General features: G+C 37.9%; 1 protein-coding gene across 1 annotated transcript; it reads right to left on the reverse strand.

Annotated features, from left to right (window-relative positions):
* Positions 1-977: 977 nt before the first annotated feature.
* YWHAG (tyrosine 3-monooxygenase/tryptophan 5-monooxygenase activation protein gamma) lies at positions 978-20907 on the reverse strand. Its single transcript, XM_032215709.1, has 2 exons — positions 20463-20907; positions 978-4395 (listed from the first exon to the last, which is right to left on the reverse strand). Exons 1-2 carry the CDS (start codon positions 20547-20549, stop codon positions 3739-3741), a joined length of 744 nt encoding a protein of 247 aa, XP_032071600.1. The 5' UTR covers positions 20550-20907; the 3' UTR covers positions 978-3738.
* Between the last annotated feature and the right edge of the window lie 498 nt (positions 20908-21405).

Here is a 21405-nt window from a genome sequence, read left to right on the forward strand (position 1 = left end):
AGAAAATACTTCAGAAAAGCATGGGATTCAGTAAATATCTAAAAATAATGTTAATCTCTTACAACTTTACGTCAAACAGGCCTAAGCTCTCAATACGTTTATGCATAATAGACAGGCCATGATGGTAGGGTCTGGAAGGCATGGGGGTTACTGACCACTGAATTCAGGCAGGAGTCAAGAATATAAAATCTTCAGCCACAATTAAAAAGTTGAGTTATGAGCTGGGCTCTTGGTGATCATCGTAGAAGAAGCAATGCAAGGTTCACAACATGTGACAAAAATAACTGTACCAACTTCTTCAAACTGATGTTTTCAAGATGTTAAGACTACAATTCCCAGTCACCGCCTTGTGTGTTGAGAATTCTTAGGATTAGAGACAATATATCTAAGTAACGAGATTAGAGTCATCTGTTAATTTTCCTAGGGTCTCTTTGTCTTGTAAATTTAAATGGCAGTTAACAGTGAATCAAAATGAGACTCCTATTTGACAAACTGTATTTTTCATCTAGCCTTCTGGCAAGAGCTGAAATTTCACAAGGCTTCAGAAAGAGGCAACTGATGATGAACTATAACATGCTTACACATACCAAGTGTGCATCATGCACCGATTGAAATGCTTTTAAACCTTACTAAAACCATTTTTAAGTTTCCCCTTCAAAGTTTTCCTTGAGAGAATGTCAGTGGAATAAGGCTGTACAACCTCGTGAGAAAACAGACGTGGTACGAATTATCCCTAAGTAGGGTTCAATAACCAATCCCCTCCCAAACCCTTGGGGAATGGCATTAACTACAGAAATTGTTAGTCATCATCTTCATATAACACCCCTTCTCCCCTTTCCTGAAGTACTTCAGCCAGAACTCCAGGATGCCAGCATTAGCAAAACTTGTACCAGAGGACACAATGGCAGCCAGGCACATTCCCCAACCCCCTTGCTCATAGCTACCAAGAATAAAGCAGAGTCCAACACAAGACCATAGTGGAGTAGCATGGACATCAGATCTGTAAGTTTATTTGCTCAATGTACGACGGCTACATAATGACTCACATTCATGATATTCCATCACTGAGGAAAACTGCTAAGAATGGTCCGTGTGTGAAATAATTCCTTACAGAAACACGGAGTTGGAAAAATAATCACTGATTAGACCTTAAAAAGAGTTCACTGCATAACATGACAGAAAAGCACAAACAAAGGCTCATTCAAAGAACATAGTCATTTTTCTCCTACACTGTAATAGTTATAATTTCACCATGACAAACACCAGACATTAAGATTAAGCTAACACTGGTGTTTTCTTTGCTTTCCTTTTTTAAAAAAAATCATATATAATTGCATGTCACTATAGCAACATCCATAACAGATCAGTTTTGTTACGATCACTATTTGGTAGAGCAAACTTTATCCCCGAAAAAGGAAAAATAAAATAAATTAAAAAATTTTAAAAAATTGTTGAAGACTATTGTCATAGGAATACATAACATCTACAGTATAAGTTAATAAATTTCAAGCTACTTTATAGAAATACAACACCAGCATGCACAATATTGTATCAATAGAATAATGGAGCAGTTATTCATTTCACTGGAGAAACAGTTATCATAGGCAAGTGCATTTCTTTAACAAAAAATTGAAAGAAACCATTCAAGCTGCTCGGATCCCCCAACCCCCTGCCCCCCACTCCATATTTAGCCCTCTTGTGCGATCTTTTTCCCCTGCATAAAGTTTTCCTAAAGCAGCCAGAGCTAGAAGCTGGAAAAAAATCAAGAAAGGTTTTGTAATTCCAGTAAATCACTTCCAAATCAAAGCCAGGGATACGCACTGCTCACACATGACTGCAAATTAAAGAGAAGCCTTAAAACGTTCTTCCAGTCCACAATATTTCACTCAGTCACTCAAGTTGCAAGCCTCTCCTCCTTGGTAGAGCCAATGGGATGCACAAAATAGGCTACTGGCGTGGCACTTTACTGAAGTGGCCCTGAAGGGAAAGTCACTGAATGTTATCTTACCACACAGCAACAAAATACAATTTATGTTTGGTTTTTTTTAAAGAAATGTATCTGCACTGGATGCATTGATGCTGATTTGCCAGATTTTTGCAATATCAACCCATCTTAAACTTTTACTTTCTTTGGAATTGCAGACCGTCAAGAAGACTCACCCTACTGTCCAAGTGCTTTGTAGCAAATTAAACAGGAAAAAGGTCTAGATCACCATGAGAAACAAGATATTCCTTTTCCAATGAGGGAAATAAATCTATTTATACAATGGGAGTCATTAGAGCCCTGTTTCCTTCTAAGGTGCTTTTGATTAACAAAAGCTATATTTAAAATAAAAACCCTGTAATTTATGAAGGAAAAAAGCAATGATTTTCCAATCACTATGATTTATTTCCAAAGGTGGATGACAAAAAAATCATGATCAGCTGTAGTTTCCCCCCACTTCCAAGCATATTAAGTATCACAAATGAACAGAATTTTCTGTACATGTTTGAAATAGGCCAAGATTTGTTAAATCTTGTTATTTGTTAAATAGGACACTGGCATCAGATACTTTTCTTTGTGAATGTTTCTACCCTGATAGATTCACTTATAACCACAGGCTTGCAATACAGAAAGGCCCTGCCTTCAATATGGGCAACAAAGGAAAGGTCAGAGGCATGGGGGGAAAAGGCAGAGGGAGATCTGCTGAAAATCTTTTAATTATACTAGAAGAAACATAAGATTATAAGCAAACTGGCAGCAGGATCCCTGAGGATGGACTATAACACCTTTCCTCCTTTGAAAAAGAAGAAATGGCCTTGGAAAATTCCAGAAACTGGATGAGAAAAATACAGGTCTGAATTAACAATTGTCAAATGGCATTATGTTTTAAGAACTTATCTTGTCCAATTTAAGTTCTGAATCCTTTGCTGTGAATTGTTGTACTTCATATAGTCAAGCATCTATTAAAATATGGCAAAGAAATCAAAACAAGATGGATCATTTTCATGTAGTATTCAGACATCTGGAAAACTGATTCTCAAACGCAAGCTACAGAACATTAAGCCAGAAAGAAGCAAATTTAAACTCAAAAAGCTTGGTGTAAAATATGGCTGTTGTGTAGAAATACTGTAAACTGTAATGTAATGTTAATACTGCAGGCAACCTTCAGTGTCTCAATTCCAGTGCTTATGATCTTAGAATCTTGGGATCTTTTTAAAATTATGCCATAATAAATGGGAACTCAAATCTTACAAAATTTGAGGTGGACAATAGTGACAAGACAAAAACTTCATCTTAACATAGTGTGACATTTCATTGAGAAGAGAATGACTGGGAAACCTTACTGGAACCACAGAACAGCTTCTCAAACAAACAAAAAAAGAAATCAAACCAAGGGAAAAAAAGAGAGAGGGCCATTCCATTCACGTTAGTCATCATTAACTTCATGTATGCCTAGCAATTAAGATAACTTAAAAGACAGCTCCCCTTGAATTAATAATCAACTGAACAGTCCATATGCCATTGTGAGGCTGCTATTCTACTCCATACCACCACAGCCAGCCTGATTTTCCACTAGTGGTGTTTTGGCAAAAGTGTCCCAGAGACAGGTTGCGGGGAGCCTCCCTGGAAGATCACACCTCCTTTTTTCCCCTACCCCACCCCTGACCCCCTCCCCCCCACTTTTCACTTGTGGGAAAAAAAATAAAGACTGCAGTAGTAGCATCGGCGTGCGGCTGCCAGTCCATCCAAAGGTTCTAGTTGTTGCCTTCACCACCGTCATCATCTTGCTGGTCGCTTGTCCAGAGTGTTAGGTTATCACGGAGCAGCTGCATGATGAGCGTTGAGTCCTTGTAGGAATCCTCGTTGAGGGTGTCCAGCTCAGCAATGGCATCATCAAAAGCCGTCTTGGCCAGGTGGCATGCCTGTTCAGGGGCATTCTGGATCTCATAGTAGAAAACAGAGTAGTTAAGGGCCAGGCCAAGTCGGATGGGATGAGTTGGCTGCATGTGTTCCTTGCTAATCTCATGAGCTTCATTGTATGCCTTCTCAGAGGATTCCACCACAGTTGCTCTCTTCTCCCCTGTGGCCACCTCAGCAAGATAGCGATAATAGTCCCCTTTCATCTTCAAGTAGAAGACTTTGCTCTCATATTGGGTCTCGCTGCAGTTCTTGATCAGGTAGTTGTCTAGGAGACTGAGTACATCCTGGCACACAGCTTCCAATTCCTTCTCAATCTTCTCACGATAAGCCCGTACCATCTCAATTTTCTTCTCATTGCCATCAGCAGAGGTCTTCTGCTCAATGCTACTAATTACTCGCCAAGAGGAGCGTCGGGCCCCAACTACATTCTTGTAAGCGACAGATAAGAGGTTTCTTTCTTCATTAGAGAGTGGCTCATTCAGCTCTGTCACCTGTATGAGACAAAGTATGACAAAATATATTTAATTAATAGTTCTGCTTTTTCACTCAAAACCATGCCACTTTTAAATTGAATTTAGTGAAATCTTTCTCACCAACCCACTACTTAAATACAACTTCATGACGTTTATTTAAATACAACACCATAACATTTTCACACCATTACTGACTTAAAATAATATGTCATGCAAAAATTGGGCAGTTTGAGTTATGAACGTTAAAAAGTATGGTCCAGACCAAAGAAAGTTACTAGCAGTAATTAAAGTTAATACAGTTAGTCCTGGACTTACAACCAGTCCATTCAAGTTCCACCTTCGGGGGGTGGGGGTGTATTTATGTCCCAAATTCAAAGTTACAATGCCCTCCCCTGCCATTTGCATCATCCCATTATTACCTGTGTTTTATGAACTTTTAATAAAAAACTGACATTTACTTCCATTTTTCAGCAAAACTCTCTCACAGCAAATGGTGCCATGGTGGTGCAGTGGTTAAAATGCAGCACTGTAGGCTAACTCTATATACTATCAGGAATTCGATCCTGACTAGCTCAAGGTTGACTCAGCCTTCCATCCTTTCTAGGTGGGTAAAATGAGGACCTAAATTGTTGGGGGCAATATGCTGACTCCGTAAACAGCTTACAAAGGACTATAAAGCCCTATGAAATGGTATATAAGTCTTAGTACTATTGTCATAGCAAACCATTGGTTCACTTAATGACTATAGCCGTTAACAATCATAGATTTAACACCAGTCACAAAAACTATCATGAAATGGAGTCAGTCATGTGACCAACACACATTATCATTATAAATTACAACTGTGATAAGCAGACCCCATTACAGTGGTACTCGAGGACTACTACTAGGAACATCACCACTCGAAGCAAATTTTGTTTTACATTTTTTTGGCAATAAAGAAAGGTAATTCCAAAATTAGATTATAAAGATTTATTAGGTTATAAAGATTTGATGAACGCTATTTTAAAAGGGGGTTCTTTAAAAATAAACTAAAATCACAGAAGTGTAGAAGTCAAGCCTGAAATGAAAGTCACAGAGTGATCAGGAAAAAAGTACATAGGAAGCAAGCTAGGCAGCAAGATTGAAAATAATATGCTAATGAGAGATACAAATGTACTATACATATAAGACAAATTGAGAAATTTGAAACTCAGAATGCTATTGAGGTCCTTAGTCCCCTGATTTTCATGTTACTTTTCATGGTCTACAAGACTTGGAAAGTATTCCTAAAAAAAGAATCTGATCCTAGAAGTCAAAATCTTCTTGTATGCTCTAATGACATTTTATGCTAAATTTAGCATGACCACTATGCTTAATTTTGGCAAGCAAGTACCCAAAGTTAGTCGTTTGCAGTCCTAAGCAATGGTGTCAGAATTACCACAAAAATGCCTGTATCTTGCCAATACAGGAACTCAACATCTACCAAAGCTCACCAAGTGAGAATATCTGTATTTGGCACACTGGCAATAATAAAAAAAATAAACCTTGGTTATACCTCTTACAGAAATACACCAAACTAAGAAAAGAAACTATCTGCACAAATAGTGCTGTTGTTTTCTAATACATTAAATAATTTCAGATTGCTGATGGAGGAAGTATTTAATCAGCAACATCTATTAACTTGGTACCAGAATTCCAAAGTTGCATATACTTTTTCAAATGAAGGACAGACTCAGCAAAAGCAGGCATGTAGCAGTCCTCAGCAAGAGCATCAAGATATTTGGTATTTGGTATTTATTCGATTTGTAAGCCGCCCTATTCCCCGAAGGGACTCAGGGCGGCTGAACAAAAACCAGGGGAAGGGGAAAACAAATACAGAAAGTAAGACAAACAGGACAGTGATACAACAATTTAAAAAGGCACAGCAAGCACAGCAAATTCGAGTGGGGAGGGGGGAACTCAACCCCAGGCTTGCTGGGACAGCCAGGCCTTAACGGCTGTCCGGAAAGCCTGAAGGGTGGCGAGGGTCCGGATCTCCACGGGGAGCTCGTTCCAAAGGGATGGGATTTTAGTGACAGCAAGGCATATGGGTATCATATTTAAGAATGCCACTCTTCAACCTACACAGCATTTTTCTATTTTAGGACACAGAATATTTATTTTCTTTTAATTTTGATTTATAAAATATTCTAGAAAGCTATTTAAAGCTTGGCAGGCTTATTTTAGCTACATTTAATCGTTCTTTAAAAGAAGACACTGTCTCTTAACTATTTTCCTAAGGTCTGGTATCTGCTGAGAAGTTAGATGGACAGCGTTGTAGAGTATAGTAAGTGATTCTTCTAATTTATGACAGATCCACGGACTGCTGATATTCTGAAACATACAAAAGACCAAAGCAGTCCTGAAACATCTCCTAGCAGAGAAGCACTCCTGAGGCATCTGCTGCAGTTATACACCAATAACCGTGATGGCAAACCTATGGCACACATGCCACATGTGGTACACGGAGCCATATTTGGTGGCATGCCAGCCGTCAGCTCCGGCGCAGGCCGTTTTCACTCTCCCCAGGCTGTTTCTGCCCTCCCCACCCAGGCTCCCAGAAAGGCTCCAGAGCCTGGGGAGGGGTCATGTGCGCATGGGCGGGGGGTGGAGAGTGTCGCACATGCATGCGCAGTAGGGCGGGGAGATTGAGTGGGCACATACGCACGATTTTGGCATGCCGTAAGAAAAAGGTTTGCCATCACTGACCTATAATATTGTATATATTACAAGTGATAAGCTTACCCACAAACAAGATCTGTTCCTTTGTTTAAAAAAGAAACAACCAGTATCCTCAACTAGTGTTACTTACCTGCAGAATGTTAGTAATTTAGGTAAAACACGAATGAAGCATAATATATTGGTAAGTTTGTGCAAAGTTCTGTGATGAAAAATATGACATAAACTCTATATTTATAATCTTATAAATCTATATAACCTTAACTTTGCTCTAAACCAGTCTTTTCCCAGAAAGCTCCAAATGTCTTGAAATGTATCAGCCTTAGCCAATATGATCAATAGGTACACAATTACCATTTATTTAAGGTTGTAAATCAATTATAGATACTAGTATTCTATTTGTAAAAACAAACCTGCAAGTATCACCACATTACATTTATCCCAACTATTGCTATTAAGTGCTAGAAATTACTAAACTAACATACAACTTAACATATACCGTATTTTTCAGAGTATAAGACGCACCTTTTTCCCTCAAAAAAGAGGCTGAAAATCTGGGTGCATCTTATCACTGAATACAGCATTTTTTGCCTCCCGAAACCTCTCCCCCTTCACCAAAATGGCTGTGCAGAGCCTCTTGGAAGCTTTGAGAGAGCTCCTGGGAGCTGGGGAGGGCAGAAATGAGCAAAAAAGGGCCATGTTTTGTTCAGTTGTACCCCCCCAGCCCCCAAGAGCACTCTATAAGCTTCCTAAAGGCTATCCGTGCCATTTTAAAAATGAAAATCAGGCTGCTTTTTGCTCGTTTTTGGCCCCACCCCCACCCCCAAGAGCACTCTGCAAGCCCCCTAAAGGCTATTCATGTCTTTTTTGGGGGGGGAACTGGCCATTTTTGTGAGGAATGCAGAGTGAGTCTTTTATACCGAATACATTTTTTTGCCTCCTGAAGCCCCGCCCCTTCACCAAAATAGCAGTGCATAACCTTATGGAGGTTTTCAGAGAGCTCCTAGGGGCTGGGGAGGGCAGAAATTAGCAAAAAAAATGGGCCGTCCCCGCCCCCAACATATAAGAATGTGTATTTGAGACCTTTCAGGTGGGAAACTGTTAAAGACTGGCTTGCTTCTTAATACAAGTTTTCAATCTGCAGAATTGCTATTGTAATTAGCATGACTGGGGCAAAGAAATGGTTTAAAAATAGGAAATTATTTCATTCCAAAATACAACTAATATAAATCAGTGATGTACAGCTATACAAATCACTGCTAAATTTATTTAAATTCCATTCCCTGCTCTATTTTTTTTTAAGTTCTAGCAAAATGGCTTAGACCAGGGGTATCAAACACAAGGCCCGGGGTCTAGATCTGGTTTAAATCCAGCCCGGAAATATCAAAGGACCAGTCTGTAATGCCTCTGCCAGACAAAGTGGGCTCTATGTGGCCTCCTGCGGTCCATTTTCAGCCTCCCTGGCCTTCTGCAGCACTCTGAGGGCCAAAAACGGGCCACACAGAAGCTTCAGGAGAACTACAATGCTGATCTGCTCCTAGAAAAAATCCAGTTTGATATCCCTGGCTTAGATATTAATAGATTTGAAGTTACAATCCTGGTATGGTTATTTCATGTATTTCATAATTCCAATCTTACCTTAATCTAAAATTTGTCTTCATAGGTTAGCACATATAAGCATTTGAAGAGATCATATCTTATTTTTGCACAAAGCATACCTTTAAGGATCAGTCATCACTTTTAATTGAACTTTTAAGGATCAGAAATTTCACTATAAATGATATTACTAAGCTTTCTTCCTTAGTCAGATAAATATGACCTTATCAAGCAACAATCCCCGAATAAATTATTTTCATACTATCCTAGCACATCCAGCCTTCCCAAACCTGTTGACTCCTGAATGTATTGGTTAATTACAATTCTGTCTCACAGGAACTTGTACTTCATCCCCATACACATTATAAATACTAATAAACAAACTACTGTGAACACATTCTGTAACAATTGGACTGAAGATCAGCTGATTTGAGATTCAATGGCCCAGTAGCTTCCTCTCAATAATTGTCATCTTGCAACCCTTCTAACCTTGCAGTATCTATTCTTCCTAGGACCTGGATATCTGCGAGACCGCCTCCTGCCACATACCTCCCAACGGCTGATAAGATCTCACAAGCTGGGCCTTCTCCGGGTGCCATCGACCGGACAATGCCAGCTGACAACCCCTCAGGGGAGGGCCTTCTCTGTAGCTGCTCCGGCCCTGTGGAACGATCTACCCGCAGAGATCCGGACCCTTCCCACTCTCTCGGCCTTCCGAAAAGCCACTAAAACCTGGCTGTTCCGGCAGGCCTGGGGCTGTTGACCCCATGAACGAGGTCCAGCCCCACCTAGGTTGAGTGTATGGTGTGTTGCTTTTAAATTTGTTTTCTCTTTCCCTATATTTTAACTTTCATTTTTACTCTTGTACTTTGTAAGCCTCCGGGAGTCCTACGGGATTGGGCGGCATATAAATTTATTAAATTACAATTACAATTACTCTGACAACAAGAGATCTAGATTGAAATCTCTCTTCCCTTAGTGAAAACTTGAAACTTCTTCCTGCAGGAAAATATCTTCCCTGAATTGTAGTTTCTACCTTAGTCTCACTATCACCAAATTCAGATGATTTTATTTCCCACAGAACACAGCCAATTATTTTTTCTATCTGGGTTACTGGCCCTTGAGAGAAAATGGTTCCATTTCAATGTTAAAATATACAGGTAATCCTCTACAACTGAGTCCAAAATTTCTGTTATTGAGATATTTGTTAAGTGAATTTTGCCCCATTTTACAACCTTTCTTGTCACATTGGTTAAGTGAAATCACTGTGGTGATAAATTAGTAACCTGGTTGTTAAGTGAATCTGGCTTCCTCATGATTTTGCTTGTCAGATGGTCACAAAAGGTGCTGACATGACCTTGGGAAACAGTATGAACCAGTTGCCAAGCATCTGAATTTTGATCATGGGGATGCTGCAACTTTGAAAAAGTCATAACTTTGAAAAACAGTCATGTCACTTTTTTAGTGCCGTTGTAACTTTGGTCACTAAATGAACTGTTGTAAGTCAAGGATTATTTGTGTTACACAAAGTATTGAAAGCCAACAGAAGTAATGTAACAGAATAGTTAAACAATACATTGCTGAGAATAGCAACATTTTTAAAATCTACACCATTTATAAAGGACTCTCCAAGAGTTTCTGACCAACCCACTAGATCTCATAGGAGGACTGGCTGCTCTAAAGCCTTTCTATGAAACAGAGCCATCTTGCAGGAGCCAGGAGATATTATTTATTAAATGTATATGCTGCCCATCTCACAATTCAAGGCAACTGAATGGTTTTTGAGAAGTTTTCTATCTCTACACTTGCTATATGAAATAGCCTCCTCCCCGAGATTTAGATAGGATCAATCATGCTAGCCTTCTGGAAGGCCATGAAATCCTGGCTTTCCCCTCAGGCATTAGGACCAGGCTATTAGTGGAGCCTGATATACATATTTTGGAAGCTGAGTCATTTTGTGAGATGACTTGGCTCTTACATTGTATTATGACAGTACATACCAATTCTACAACATTTATCAAGTCCCCATCTAGCAAGGCTCCATTATGAAGTCAGTTAGTTATCTAAACTTACTGCCATACAAAACAATACTTGGCATTTGATAGTATCTCACTACCAATCTCTTCAGATTGTTACATGACTTCATGGAAAGCTTTAAGTGTTCATTTATGGTGAATTATCATTTTCCAGAAAAATGATAGCAAGAATATTTATCAGATTTATGAAATGTTGAATAATGTGAAAGATAAAATATTTAAACAAAGTAAATGGCAATAGCTTGGCAAGAAATTTGCTATTAGCTGAAAAATTAATTGGGCCTACTAAATTCCTCATCATTATTAAAGAAACAGCTATCTGGTCTACCAGTTTCACAATATGCTGTTTTTCTCCCAATTTCCACTCATGAGGGTATAATGTACATGAAATTCATGTGTCTGAAGCTTGTTTAAGATACAGAAGCTCAGAGCCCTGAACACAGAAATAGTTATATATTTAAAAGTAGGGTTTTGTCTCATTTGGAATACAATTTCAATATGCCACTAAACAGCAAGCATTTGAGCTCATGCTCTTCAGTATGAACTCATCACTTCCTGAACAAATAGAAAAAATAAGTTTTTTTTTTAAAATACAGCAATAACTCTTATTTTTTCCATTTTTAACCAGTTTCATAACTGTTCTTCAATACTTTCTTTTAATCATCTTTATTTATTATTATTATCATTATCATCATTATTATTATTATGCAGAGCAATCAAGTGGGGTATAATGATGTACATTTATGTACACTAAAGAACTATAGTCCAATATGTAGCCAATTGTCATGCAATATTCAGGTTTCTAGTATTTTAAACTGTGCAATTACCCTTTTCTGAATGTTTTCCATACACTCAACTTTCTCCAATTCTCTCTAATCTATTCCATCACCACTGTTCCTTTTTCATATCTTAACCTGCTTCTATAGGCAGTTGCCTATTCAATATTCTGCAGGTTTATTCATTCATTCATTTTCAATAGCTGCCCATCTTAGTAAATGACTCTGGGTAACTTAAAATATATACATAGGCGCGAGATACTTGACCAGTTAGCCATGTTCCTCGCCTAGACCTAATAAAGTAGAAGAGCATTTTCATTCTCATTCTTTTTATGCAGAAAGCCTTTCATTTCTTAGTTTCATAAAAGTACTAAATTAATGTAGATATTTGAAAAAAATGTGCTAATAAAAAAGTTTTCCCAAATAATAATAATTTTCCCCCTAAAGGTAGAGTGTGTAGAAATTTCACTAATTATTTACTCATCAACATGTGCTCTATGTTAATTATATATACTCTGAACATGGTAAGTCAGAACCAACCATTCCACAAGTAGGCAATTATCTAATTTATGAAAAAACATTGTTTTTTAAAACAAATATCCTCAATTGTGCCTTCCCATCTATTATAGGGATGGAGTCTGGCATTTCTGCTTCCTTGTTATAGGAAATTCAGCAACCATTTCTAGGGGTTGCATCATTACAGTATAACATCTTTAGTTGTACAATACAGGTTTTATAATTAACCTTAAGATCCCAAGTTTTAACTAAAAGGTGGATATAATTATTTCAAATATTAGAAGTCAGTGTAACATCAACTTTAATACAATTGGAAAATTTCCAAAACTTTAATTTGAAAAGTTTTTTTAAGGCATCCAATATGGAATGTCTATCCAATGCAATGGAAGCAAACTGTGCAATATTCCTATCATTCAAGCACTACCAGCTAAAGGCAAATTTTATTCATACAAAATCTCTACTCCCCTAATAGGTAGAATTAGCTATGGCTTTTTAATATTATGACATTATCTTTCCAGAATCTTTTCTTCACCAGAAACATATAGTGTACATTATTCCTCTAATAATGGAGGTGATGCCTCATATTCCTTACAGTGTATGGTGGATGCAAGAAGAATATAATAATAATAATGCACAATCCATACAAAGGTCTACATGGTTTCTCTTTGCCAATAGATAGAATCATCTCTGCAATGCCATGGGACAAAGCAGATGCATTTTTGACCCTGCTTAAATAGCTACTTTTTATAATCTATTTTAGCTATACTGAAATCACAAGAAATAGAAAACTAATTCTCCAAGAGAAAAGGATTTTGCAAAAGCTCTAAGGAATTAATTATTATTAAAGTGGAACAGTTATTAGCAAAGAATCTGGGCACCATGTTGCACAAAAAATTTATCCATATATTTATAAATTCTTACCAGCTTTAGTAAAAATATAAACAACTAACCATCACTTTTCTCACTTTAATCTATCCATTAGACAAAAAGTCATAAAGTTTCTGAATTAAAAAAAAATCAAAACACATGAGCACCTAGAAAGGTGGGCCAGAAATTTCTATAAAGTCCAAAAAATTCTATGGATTATTTTTCATCTCTAAACAAGGCTGCTGATTTTAGAATTGTATTAACATTTGCTTTTCAGACTGTGTAAAAAATTATACATTAAAAGTATTTCTAAATAGAAAACACCATTTCCAATATTCCATAAAATATATATTTCCCCATATAAAAATGGTTAGTTTCTTTAAAAGCAAAACTCTAAAATAGACCAATTTAATTTTTGTGTATCTTGCAATGCACCCCAGATACTAGTATAGATGATGAATACTGAGATGAACATTCTAATCTGAATTGTTTGCATAGGAACATTTGCTGGAAAACACATCTTTAGCAAGCACTAAAGAAAAAGATGTGCTGTGATAGAAAAGAGGTAAAGACGAAATGCAGCAACATATTTGGTTCAAGCTGTAACCTATGCAGTACAGTTGCTATGGAGACGAAAGGAGAATATTCCCCATCAAAGTTCTCACATTTAGTGACCTAAAATATTTGCAACTGATGAATATTGGCCCAGTAATTGACTAGCTGAGCGCAAATCTGAGCCTTAATTGAAAAGTAATCTGTATCTCCATAACTAGGCAAATTTCAGATATCTGCACTTAATTCAATATTACTGCAGCTGCCTCAGTCAGCTGTTCAAAAAGATGGTCATTACCTTAATTGACATGGCCAAATTTGAAGAAATATCACTCCCAGAATACAAGCCAATTCTGAAAGCCATTTGTTTTGATAGCTGCTTCTATCAATTATTTATATCACTATGCACCAGTAAACAATTAATGAATTATAAATTTTAAAAAAAAATGTAACCATGTTATATAAATATTCCACTACCAGTCACATGAGCATAAATGTCTGTTTGATAGTATCATGAAGTCTCACCAATTCTCATTTGGGGAACTGGGAAGATTGACTTGTTGCAATACATAAGTGCAAAATGTCCATTGCATGTAACAGCGGGATTTGGTGACATATGCTTAAACTGAAACAAGTATGTTTTAGTTTACATATGGAATGAAACAGAACATTTTATTCCAGATACTGTACAAAATTCAGTTTTTACAAGTATAAGTGGAGGAGGAAGTCAAAATGGAAAAAAGCCAAGGCTGAGAGGTTTTCCAGGTGATGGTGTGTGCAACAACGGCAGCAGTTAGTTAAGATGAGCAGCTGAACAGACATTAAGAAAATTAGGGTGGGAAGGCCAGAGAAACAGAGACTTTGGTGGCAACTAATGGGCAGGGAAGGGAAAAGAGATGAGGCAACTCATATTAGCCTTGCCTACTACTCCATAATTCAGGGATATTGTTTTAGTTGCAGTCTAAAACAAGCAAATTGTTATTTTTCTATTTTATTTCTGCTGATCTAAAATGGTTGAGCATAACTTCTAGAGAGCAATGATTTGTTCAGATTTTGTAACAAGATATGGTTTCCATTTTGTTCACATCCCTATTGCACATTATTTATCATAAGCTGAAAAACTACTCTTACATTGCTGCAGTGTCATCAGGAAAAAAAGGAAAAGGTGTAAATTGAAGTAAATATTTTCTTCCACTAAAAAAATCCCTAAACCATACAGGTTCTAGTGAGCATGTAAAGCTTCTACACTGACATCTTTCATTTTCTAGCAAGCATATAGCAATTATGGAGAAGCCAACTTATTCACCTTGGAAATTCTAGGTTAGCATACTAGCAGACGACTTTTCTTCTTCCTCTTGAAATTTTTAGATGGCAAAACAGCAGAAAATTACATGTCACAAGATATAAATGTAGGCAAAAGCTGAGTTTCCCTAACTTCACATGTTACCTGAAATGTAGATGGCTTATTATCTTAAAGATGAAAGATAATCTATACATCTGCAACACAGGTCCAGATGCCTGAGAGGAACAAGTATGAAAAAAACATCTGATCTTATTTACCATTGACTACCACAAACAGGATTATCTACACCAAGTGCCAGCAATAAATTAGATACAATTATATAGCCACAGCATCATATTGGCTGAAAATGCCAATTTCAACTGATCTTGTACAGTATAATTTAAAGCTATTTCTCCCACTAAATGGAACACCTGTCCCTACTATAGGGGGAAAAAACAGTATGATAATCTTTACAAACAAGGAAGCAATTAGAAAATTAAGGATTTAATCCGATATACTTACCTGAAATTGGAAGTAAAGATCCTAGCTCAATAAAGGTTAGTTCTGAGAAAAATACACAGCACTATATTATACCTTGATTAAGAACTGTTTATGGCAACTAACACTAATTAATGGTTTAATAGCATGCAGCACACAATATAATTATTCTAAGAAAATACTCAAATGCAAAGTATCATGCAACACTAAAAAGCAGAATAACCCACACATTGTGTATAATTCCTTAGATCCAAACCTTCTCAGCTATGTGTCCTTGCTTAGCTTCTAAAAAGAGAGCTCAATAATTAATCTTATGCCCTTTTAAAAACCATGTAAAAGTCCATTTGATTTTGCAATGTGCATTTTTATCAGAGTTTACATCTTTCTTCTAACATTATCAATTGTGCATTGACTCAGTAATAGACAATCTCAGAGGTAAATCTCAAAGTCCATCACTATTTGCTTTTTTTCATATGGAGACATTATCTGGCCAAGTAGACAGCCAACTATACATACACACTATCTGATGGATTTAGGGGCAGGTAAAAATGATGGAAGAACAACAACATATCTTGCTCCTGCTATCTTCAAGTTCTGTAACAGCTACCTCCATGTCCCTTAAATTAATTTAACAATTAACAGTTAGAAAGTATCTCACTATCTAATTATGACAGTATCTAAATACTAATCAAACAGAGCTTACCATTTACTATGTGCTGGTTCCCGAGTTAACAGAAACACTGTAGTTGCAAAGGGCAGGTTTCTAATCTATCTTTGTACAGTGATAGCCTTTTCAGTAAATAGTGCATGAAAGGTCACCTGTAATATCACACTGTGCCCTAATGCTATTATTAAGTTTTGGACCCTTAGATACAGAGAAACATACAAAAAGGTTTACAAGATACTTCCCATTCTAAAGAGAAACAGAAAATTATTTGTTAGCAGCTTTTCCATAAATGTTCAAGATAATTGTGTAAACACATATTGGGTGATTTAAGTTTTGTTAACTAAGAACATTTAATGTTGATTTAAGATATACATTTTCAAGTTCCAGAAGGCCCAATAATTAAAGATAGATGCTAAAAATAAAATCATACTATTTAACTTACCATGTCCTTCTTTATGAAATCTGAATTAATTCAAAATAATAAAGATGAAGTTGATAAATCAGAGGTCCAAAGGGATTGCATAATAAAATCCAGGCACTATGCAGTTCCTATGAACTGAGAATTGGCAAGCAATTTTATCTTCCAACAGATTGTTAAAGGGTTCCACCTTTGTTATAAATAATGGTTACTGATGTAGGCATCCTACAATAAGTTGTTGGATGACAGCTATGAAGTTGATCCACAAGTTCCATGTTGAAGCATCCATTTCAGAGATGCTGTCAGCACATCCTGTTGGACTTTACTTGCATGGAGTCCCCTAATTTCAGCAAGTTATTTTACAAATAGCTTTCAAAGTTCACCCAAGACTCTGTAGGACAATGTGTTCTTATGTGCATGCTACATACAGAACAACCAGAAAAGGAATACTGTTAAATATGTAAGAGTTAGGGTAAAATTTAATCTCAAAATTAGAATCAGTATACCTCTGAATGCCACATGCTTTGAAAGAGGAATAATGCATTATTGTCTTCAAATCCTGCTTAGTCCGGCTATCCTTCATGAGAACTTAAATGCTAACCATTGATCTGATGCAGCAGACTTCTTTTTACACTTAATATTTTAATGACATGTCTCCATTGCCAAGATTCTCTTTTGCAAGTCTTCAACTGTACTCTACTATAGGTATATCTAAGTTCATTAGGTTAAAAGATAAACCACAAGTCACATTTAGGATGCAATCTAGAACATTGTATTTGGTTGTAGATATCAGTTAAATTGCAATTCTGCATTATCTGAAACAAAATGCTATATATGCAGACAGTCACCACCTGGGTGCACTGCAGCCTCTATTGTTATGTGACACCATTGCCTTACAATGGGAAATCAGTGAGAGGTCATAAGTCTTGCACACAGCTGGAATGAGATAGGATGATGTGAGATATGGCTATTAGGTCTGTAATGTCATTTCTGAGTATAATAGCTCAATTCTTTTGTCTTAGCCTTAATAGAGGGCAACAAGCAGACACTGTCAAAGATTTAGACGCTAACAGTTGAAGAAATTCTGTAACAGTGGGATGCTATAAGATTATATTTTCATTATTTCACACAGAATAGACTTCATACAAAATTGCTGATACTTAAGAAAATCACAGGAAATATAAAAGAAATTTGAAAAGCTATTGGAGAAATCAGGCATCAAGTCAGAAAATATAAAGCATATGTTACAAAACCCAGGACTGAAGACTCAGATTCAGCTGCTCTAAGTGAGATTACTCTGTATGCAATGATTGGCATCAAGCCACATTGCAGAAATGGTCTGCCCAAAAATTAACAGAAAATTGCTATGCTACATATGGATCTCCATCTCATTTATATTGCTAGCTGAATCTTCCTCTGTTCTCAGAAAATCTGTGGCAGTTCTATTTCCTTGACAAACGCAAGGTTAGGACAAAATGGTGCAATAAGATAAAGAGCAGCATCCTAGGCAGACTGCGACAATTCTAGTCTAGATCAGTATTCGCTATTCATCAGTGAGAGGCCATGCTGGCTTTTCTTAAAGGCTCAGACCTGACTAACAAGGCAAATATAAAGAACTGTTCTCCCCTTTAAAGCAACCCCTCCCTCCCTCTCTCCACCCAGTCTAGCCTCTCTGCAATATGACAAATGCAGAATCTTCTGGAATGACTTGATACTGCCTCCCACGATTGCTTTGTTTGCAAGATCAGATAAAAATTTTCTTTTTTATTTATTGGATTGTAAAATAATGAAATAAACAAATCCAGTTTGTAGTATTTAAGAGTTCTGTTCTACAATGACCTATTAACAGTACTAAAATTAATCTTAAATTAATTCTGAACAAATCTTCAAATAAACACTTCTGAAGACAGCCTATATAAATATGAAGATTATTCCACAAAAGAAAAGAACACTCTCATCAGAAACTTAAGGAAATGATGCATTGTAATGGATAAAAAATACCCTAAGAAAGAAATTAAGAACTAATCAGTGTACAAAAATAATTTTCAATTAGCAATTCTCCCTATGTTATCCAAATCCCCCCCCAAAGAGTAATGAGTAGAAAATGGAGGTATTTAAAGATTTGCAGTTCAAAAGAAGAATTTGCTTTTACTGATTAAAATCATAATCTTAGCTCACTGTCTATCATGAAGCAGATTAAGGGATGGGTTGGTTTCCAATTGTGGGTGGGGCTGCTTGTGGGAGTTAGGGGGTGGGTATACTAGCTGAATTACTGGGAAAGACTACTAGGGAGTGGCACCGCCCAAGCACTAGAGAGGGGGAGCAAAAGGGGGGGGCAAAAGACAGAACATCCATGCCACTAGGTATGCCCTCTCAACAGAACATAGGATTACTCATATTTCTGCAATATGGTGATACAAAGGGAGGGGCAAGCAGTAGTATAGCCTATCCTCAAAGTACTGAAACATAAGTAGCATAAAATCCCCCCTTCTCCCCTCCCCAATGCAGAAAAAGACTACTTTAACTAGGCCCAATGATAAGGCAAAACAGAATAATTTCATCAGTCCACCCAGAACAAGCAAAAATTGTAAAGGAAGGTGATTACAACTAATATTATAATGTAACTCCATTAAATATAAAGGTTCACTGCAAATGCCGACAGTGACACACCAACAAGGAAAAATAACCCCTAACTTCAGTTCAGAACAGCACTTGAAAATGCCTGTTTAGAGGAACCAAATACTATTTAATTATTTCAAAGAGGGTCACATTTCTTTGAACTTCCAAAGATTATATTGCATGACAACAGTAAAGGCAAAGTACTCCATTTTTTTTCTTAAAGGGAAGAGATATTTCTTCAGCATGGAGGAGACAATACTTGGGAGAGGTATTCCCTCTAGGAAAAAAAATCCTCTCTTTGTATGGGAACAAGAAATAATGGGAAATTTCAGTCCGAGAGACAGCAAGAGTATGCTCCCTTTCCAGCACAGAAAGGAACATGGTTTCTCTCTTTCCCACTAAGCAGGGTGGGGCATTGGCTCTGGAAGTTTGTAAGAAATAAGATTCTCCCCCTTACTGAATCAGTATCTGTAATGCGCTATTTCAAGTACTTTATAAAGACACACAAAGCAGGCATCCAGGAGAAAGTCAGGTTGCATGCCAGAAGACATTTAGATGCAGCGGGGATGTTAATAATGAGATCTGACCCAAGGTGGAATAATCTCCTTTAGACACGTGCAGGAAGAAAGGAGCTCTTTTTCTCTAGGCGTGGCAGAGTCAGGAAGAGAAGAAAGCACTCTTTGCTCCTTGAAGCCATTTCCATTATTTAAAAGTGAGATAAGAAATTACAGCACCTCAGCCCCAAAGTATTTTATGTATGGGAACATTATGTATGTATGGGACAAGAATGTGTGTATATACGTGTGTGTGTGTGTGTGTGTAGATATGCACACAGATACACAAAGACTGCATAGAAAGTTGAGTGTAGGAAACCTTAAATATAGTATCCCTATCATTCATTTCTTCCAAATAGCTGCCAATCCCCCCCCCCTCCGCCCTCCACAAAAACGATGATTCATCATGAGAAGGACATTTTCTACAGCCACTATAAGGAGGGGGCTTCAAAGTGAAACACATTGAAAAATTAGAGGGAAGGAAGAGAGTATTGTATTAACAGCATTTTGAAGAATCGTTTTATCCTATTCCTTTTGGGGAGAAGACAGATGATAAAATACAAGGCTTTTCTCATCAATGCCTCCTTTTCCTTTCAATAGAGTGCATTTTCTCCCCATCCTCATCAGAAAAAGCGTTTCCCGCAAAAAGGAAAAAAAAGCTACCCAAGTTATTAATGGGACCAAGGAAGAGCAAAAGAACAATGTTACTTTATTTCTGCATATTGTAATTATTTCCCCTTCTTTAACGTTTATTTCATCAGAGCCTCAGCCGAATTTCCTCACACAAATGAAAGAGGGGGAGGGAAAACCTACTGCCACTTTTTCAAAATTATTTCTCCTCATCTATGTTGGGAAAGAAAAGTGGAAATTATTTTCCTTCCTACTTCAAAAAAGAATCTCCAGACAAAAGCCCCCAAAGGATAATTTTCCTTCAGAAATAGGCAGCGGGAGGGCCCCTTTATTGCGCTACGGCGGGAAACGGGGGGCAGAAAAAGGCGACTTACGTTCTTCATGGCAGCCGCCATGTCGTCGTATCTCTCGGCTTGCTCTGCCAGCCGGGCTTTCTGCACCAGCTGCTCGCGGTCGACCATTTTTACGGGTTCAGAGGCTGGGAGGTGTTGCTTCTTTAAATGTTTTTGTTCTGCTCCCGACCGAGGCTAGAGAGAGAGAGAGAGACTGAAGAGGAAAGAGAGAGAAACACAGAAACAAAACCCAAAAAAAAAAAAAGAAGTCAGAGAGCAGGCGATTGGTTGATCGGCCGGCCGGCCGAAGCGGGGTCGCGTGCGAGATAGGCGGTTCAACGGCTTTGCTTCCCAGAGCGCGAGACAACTCGTCTCTTTCCCCCTTCACGCTCACGCCGCTACTGCTCTTACGGCAGCGGCGACGGAGAAGGCGGCAGCTGTAGTAGCAGTGGCGGCTGCACCCAGGAGATATACGCATGCGCTTCTTTGCCTCGCGGGGATCCTCTCGCCCCGCCAAGGCCCTCCTTTTTCCTCCTGCCCCCGCCCCTTTTTAGAGCCCCGCCTCCTTAGCTAAGGAAGCCAAAACTGCACACAAGGGCCGGGGCTACTCCAAGATGACGCAGCCATGAAAAGCACCATGGGAGCTGTAGTTTGAGGGCGGAGGGGATCAGAGTGAAGGTTGCCTCACATGAGAAGCATCCGTTTTCCAGATGGCAATATGCGTGCCTCGTATTTTGCAGTCTCTTAGATGAAGAAGAAAAAAATAATGCAGCACATTAAAATTCTAATTAATTTGCTTTCAGAAGTGGTGGCTGCTCCATCACTGGAGATTTTCAAGAAGGGATTGGGCAGCCATTTGTTTGGAATGGGATAGTCAGTGTCTCCTGCTTGAGCAGAGGGTTGGACTAGAAGACCTCCAAGGTCCCTTCCAACTCAGTTCATTGATAATGAAGATAATAAAGGTTCCCCTCGCATATGTGTGCTA

This window comes from Thamnophis elegans, chromosome 4 (assembly GCF_009769535.1).
Source record: "Thamnophis elegans isolate rThaEle1 chromosome 4, rThaEle1.pri, whole genome shotgun sequence".
Classification (NCBI taxonomy): Eukaryota; Metazoa; Chordata; class Lepidosauria; order Squamata; family Colubridae; genus Thamnophis; species Thamnophis elegans.

Excerpts from the sequence above, each read along its gene's own strand:
- YWHAG (XM_032215709.1), bottom strand. The coding sequence starts at position 20,549 with ATGGTCGACCGCGAGCAGCTGGTGCAGAAAGCCCGGCTGGCAGAGCAA. Across the intron at positions 4,396-20,462 it reads TGGCGGCTGCCATGAAGAAC|GTGACAGAGCTGAATGAGCC; the intron begins GTAAGTCGCCTT and ends TGTCTCATACAG.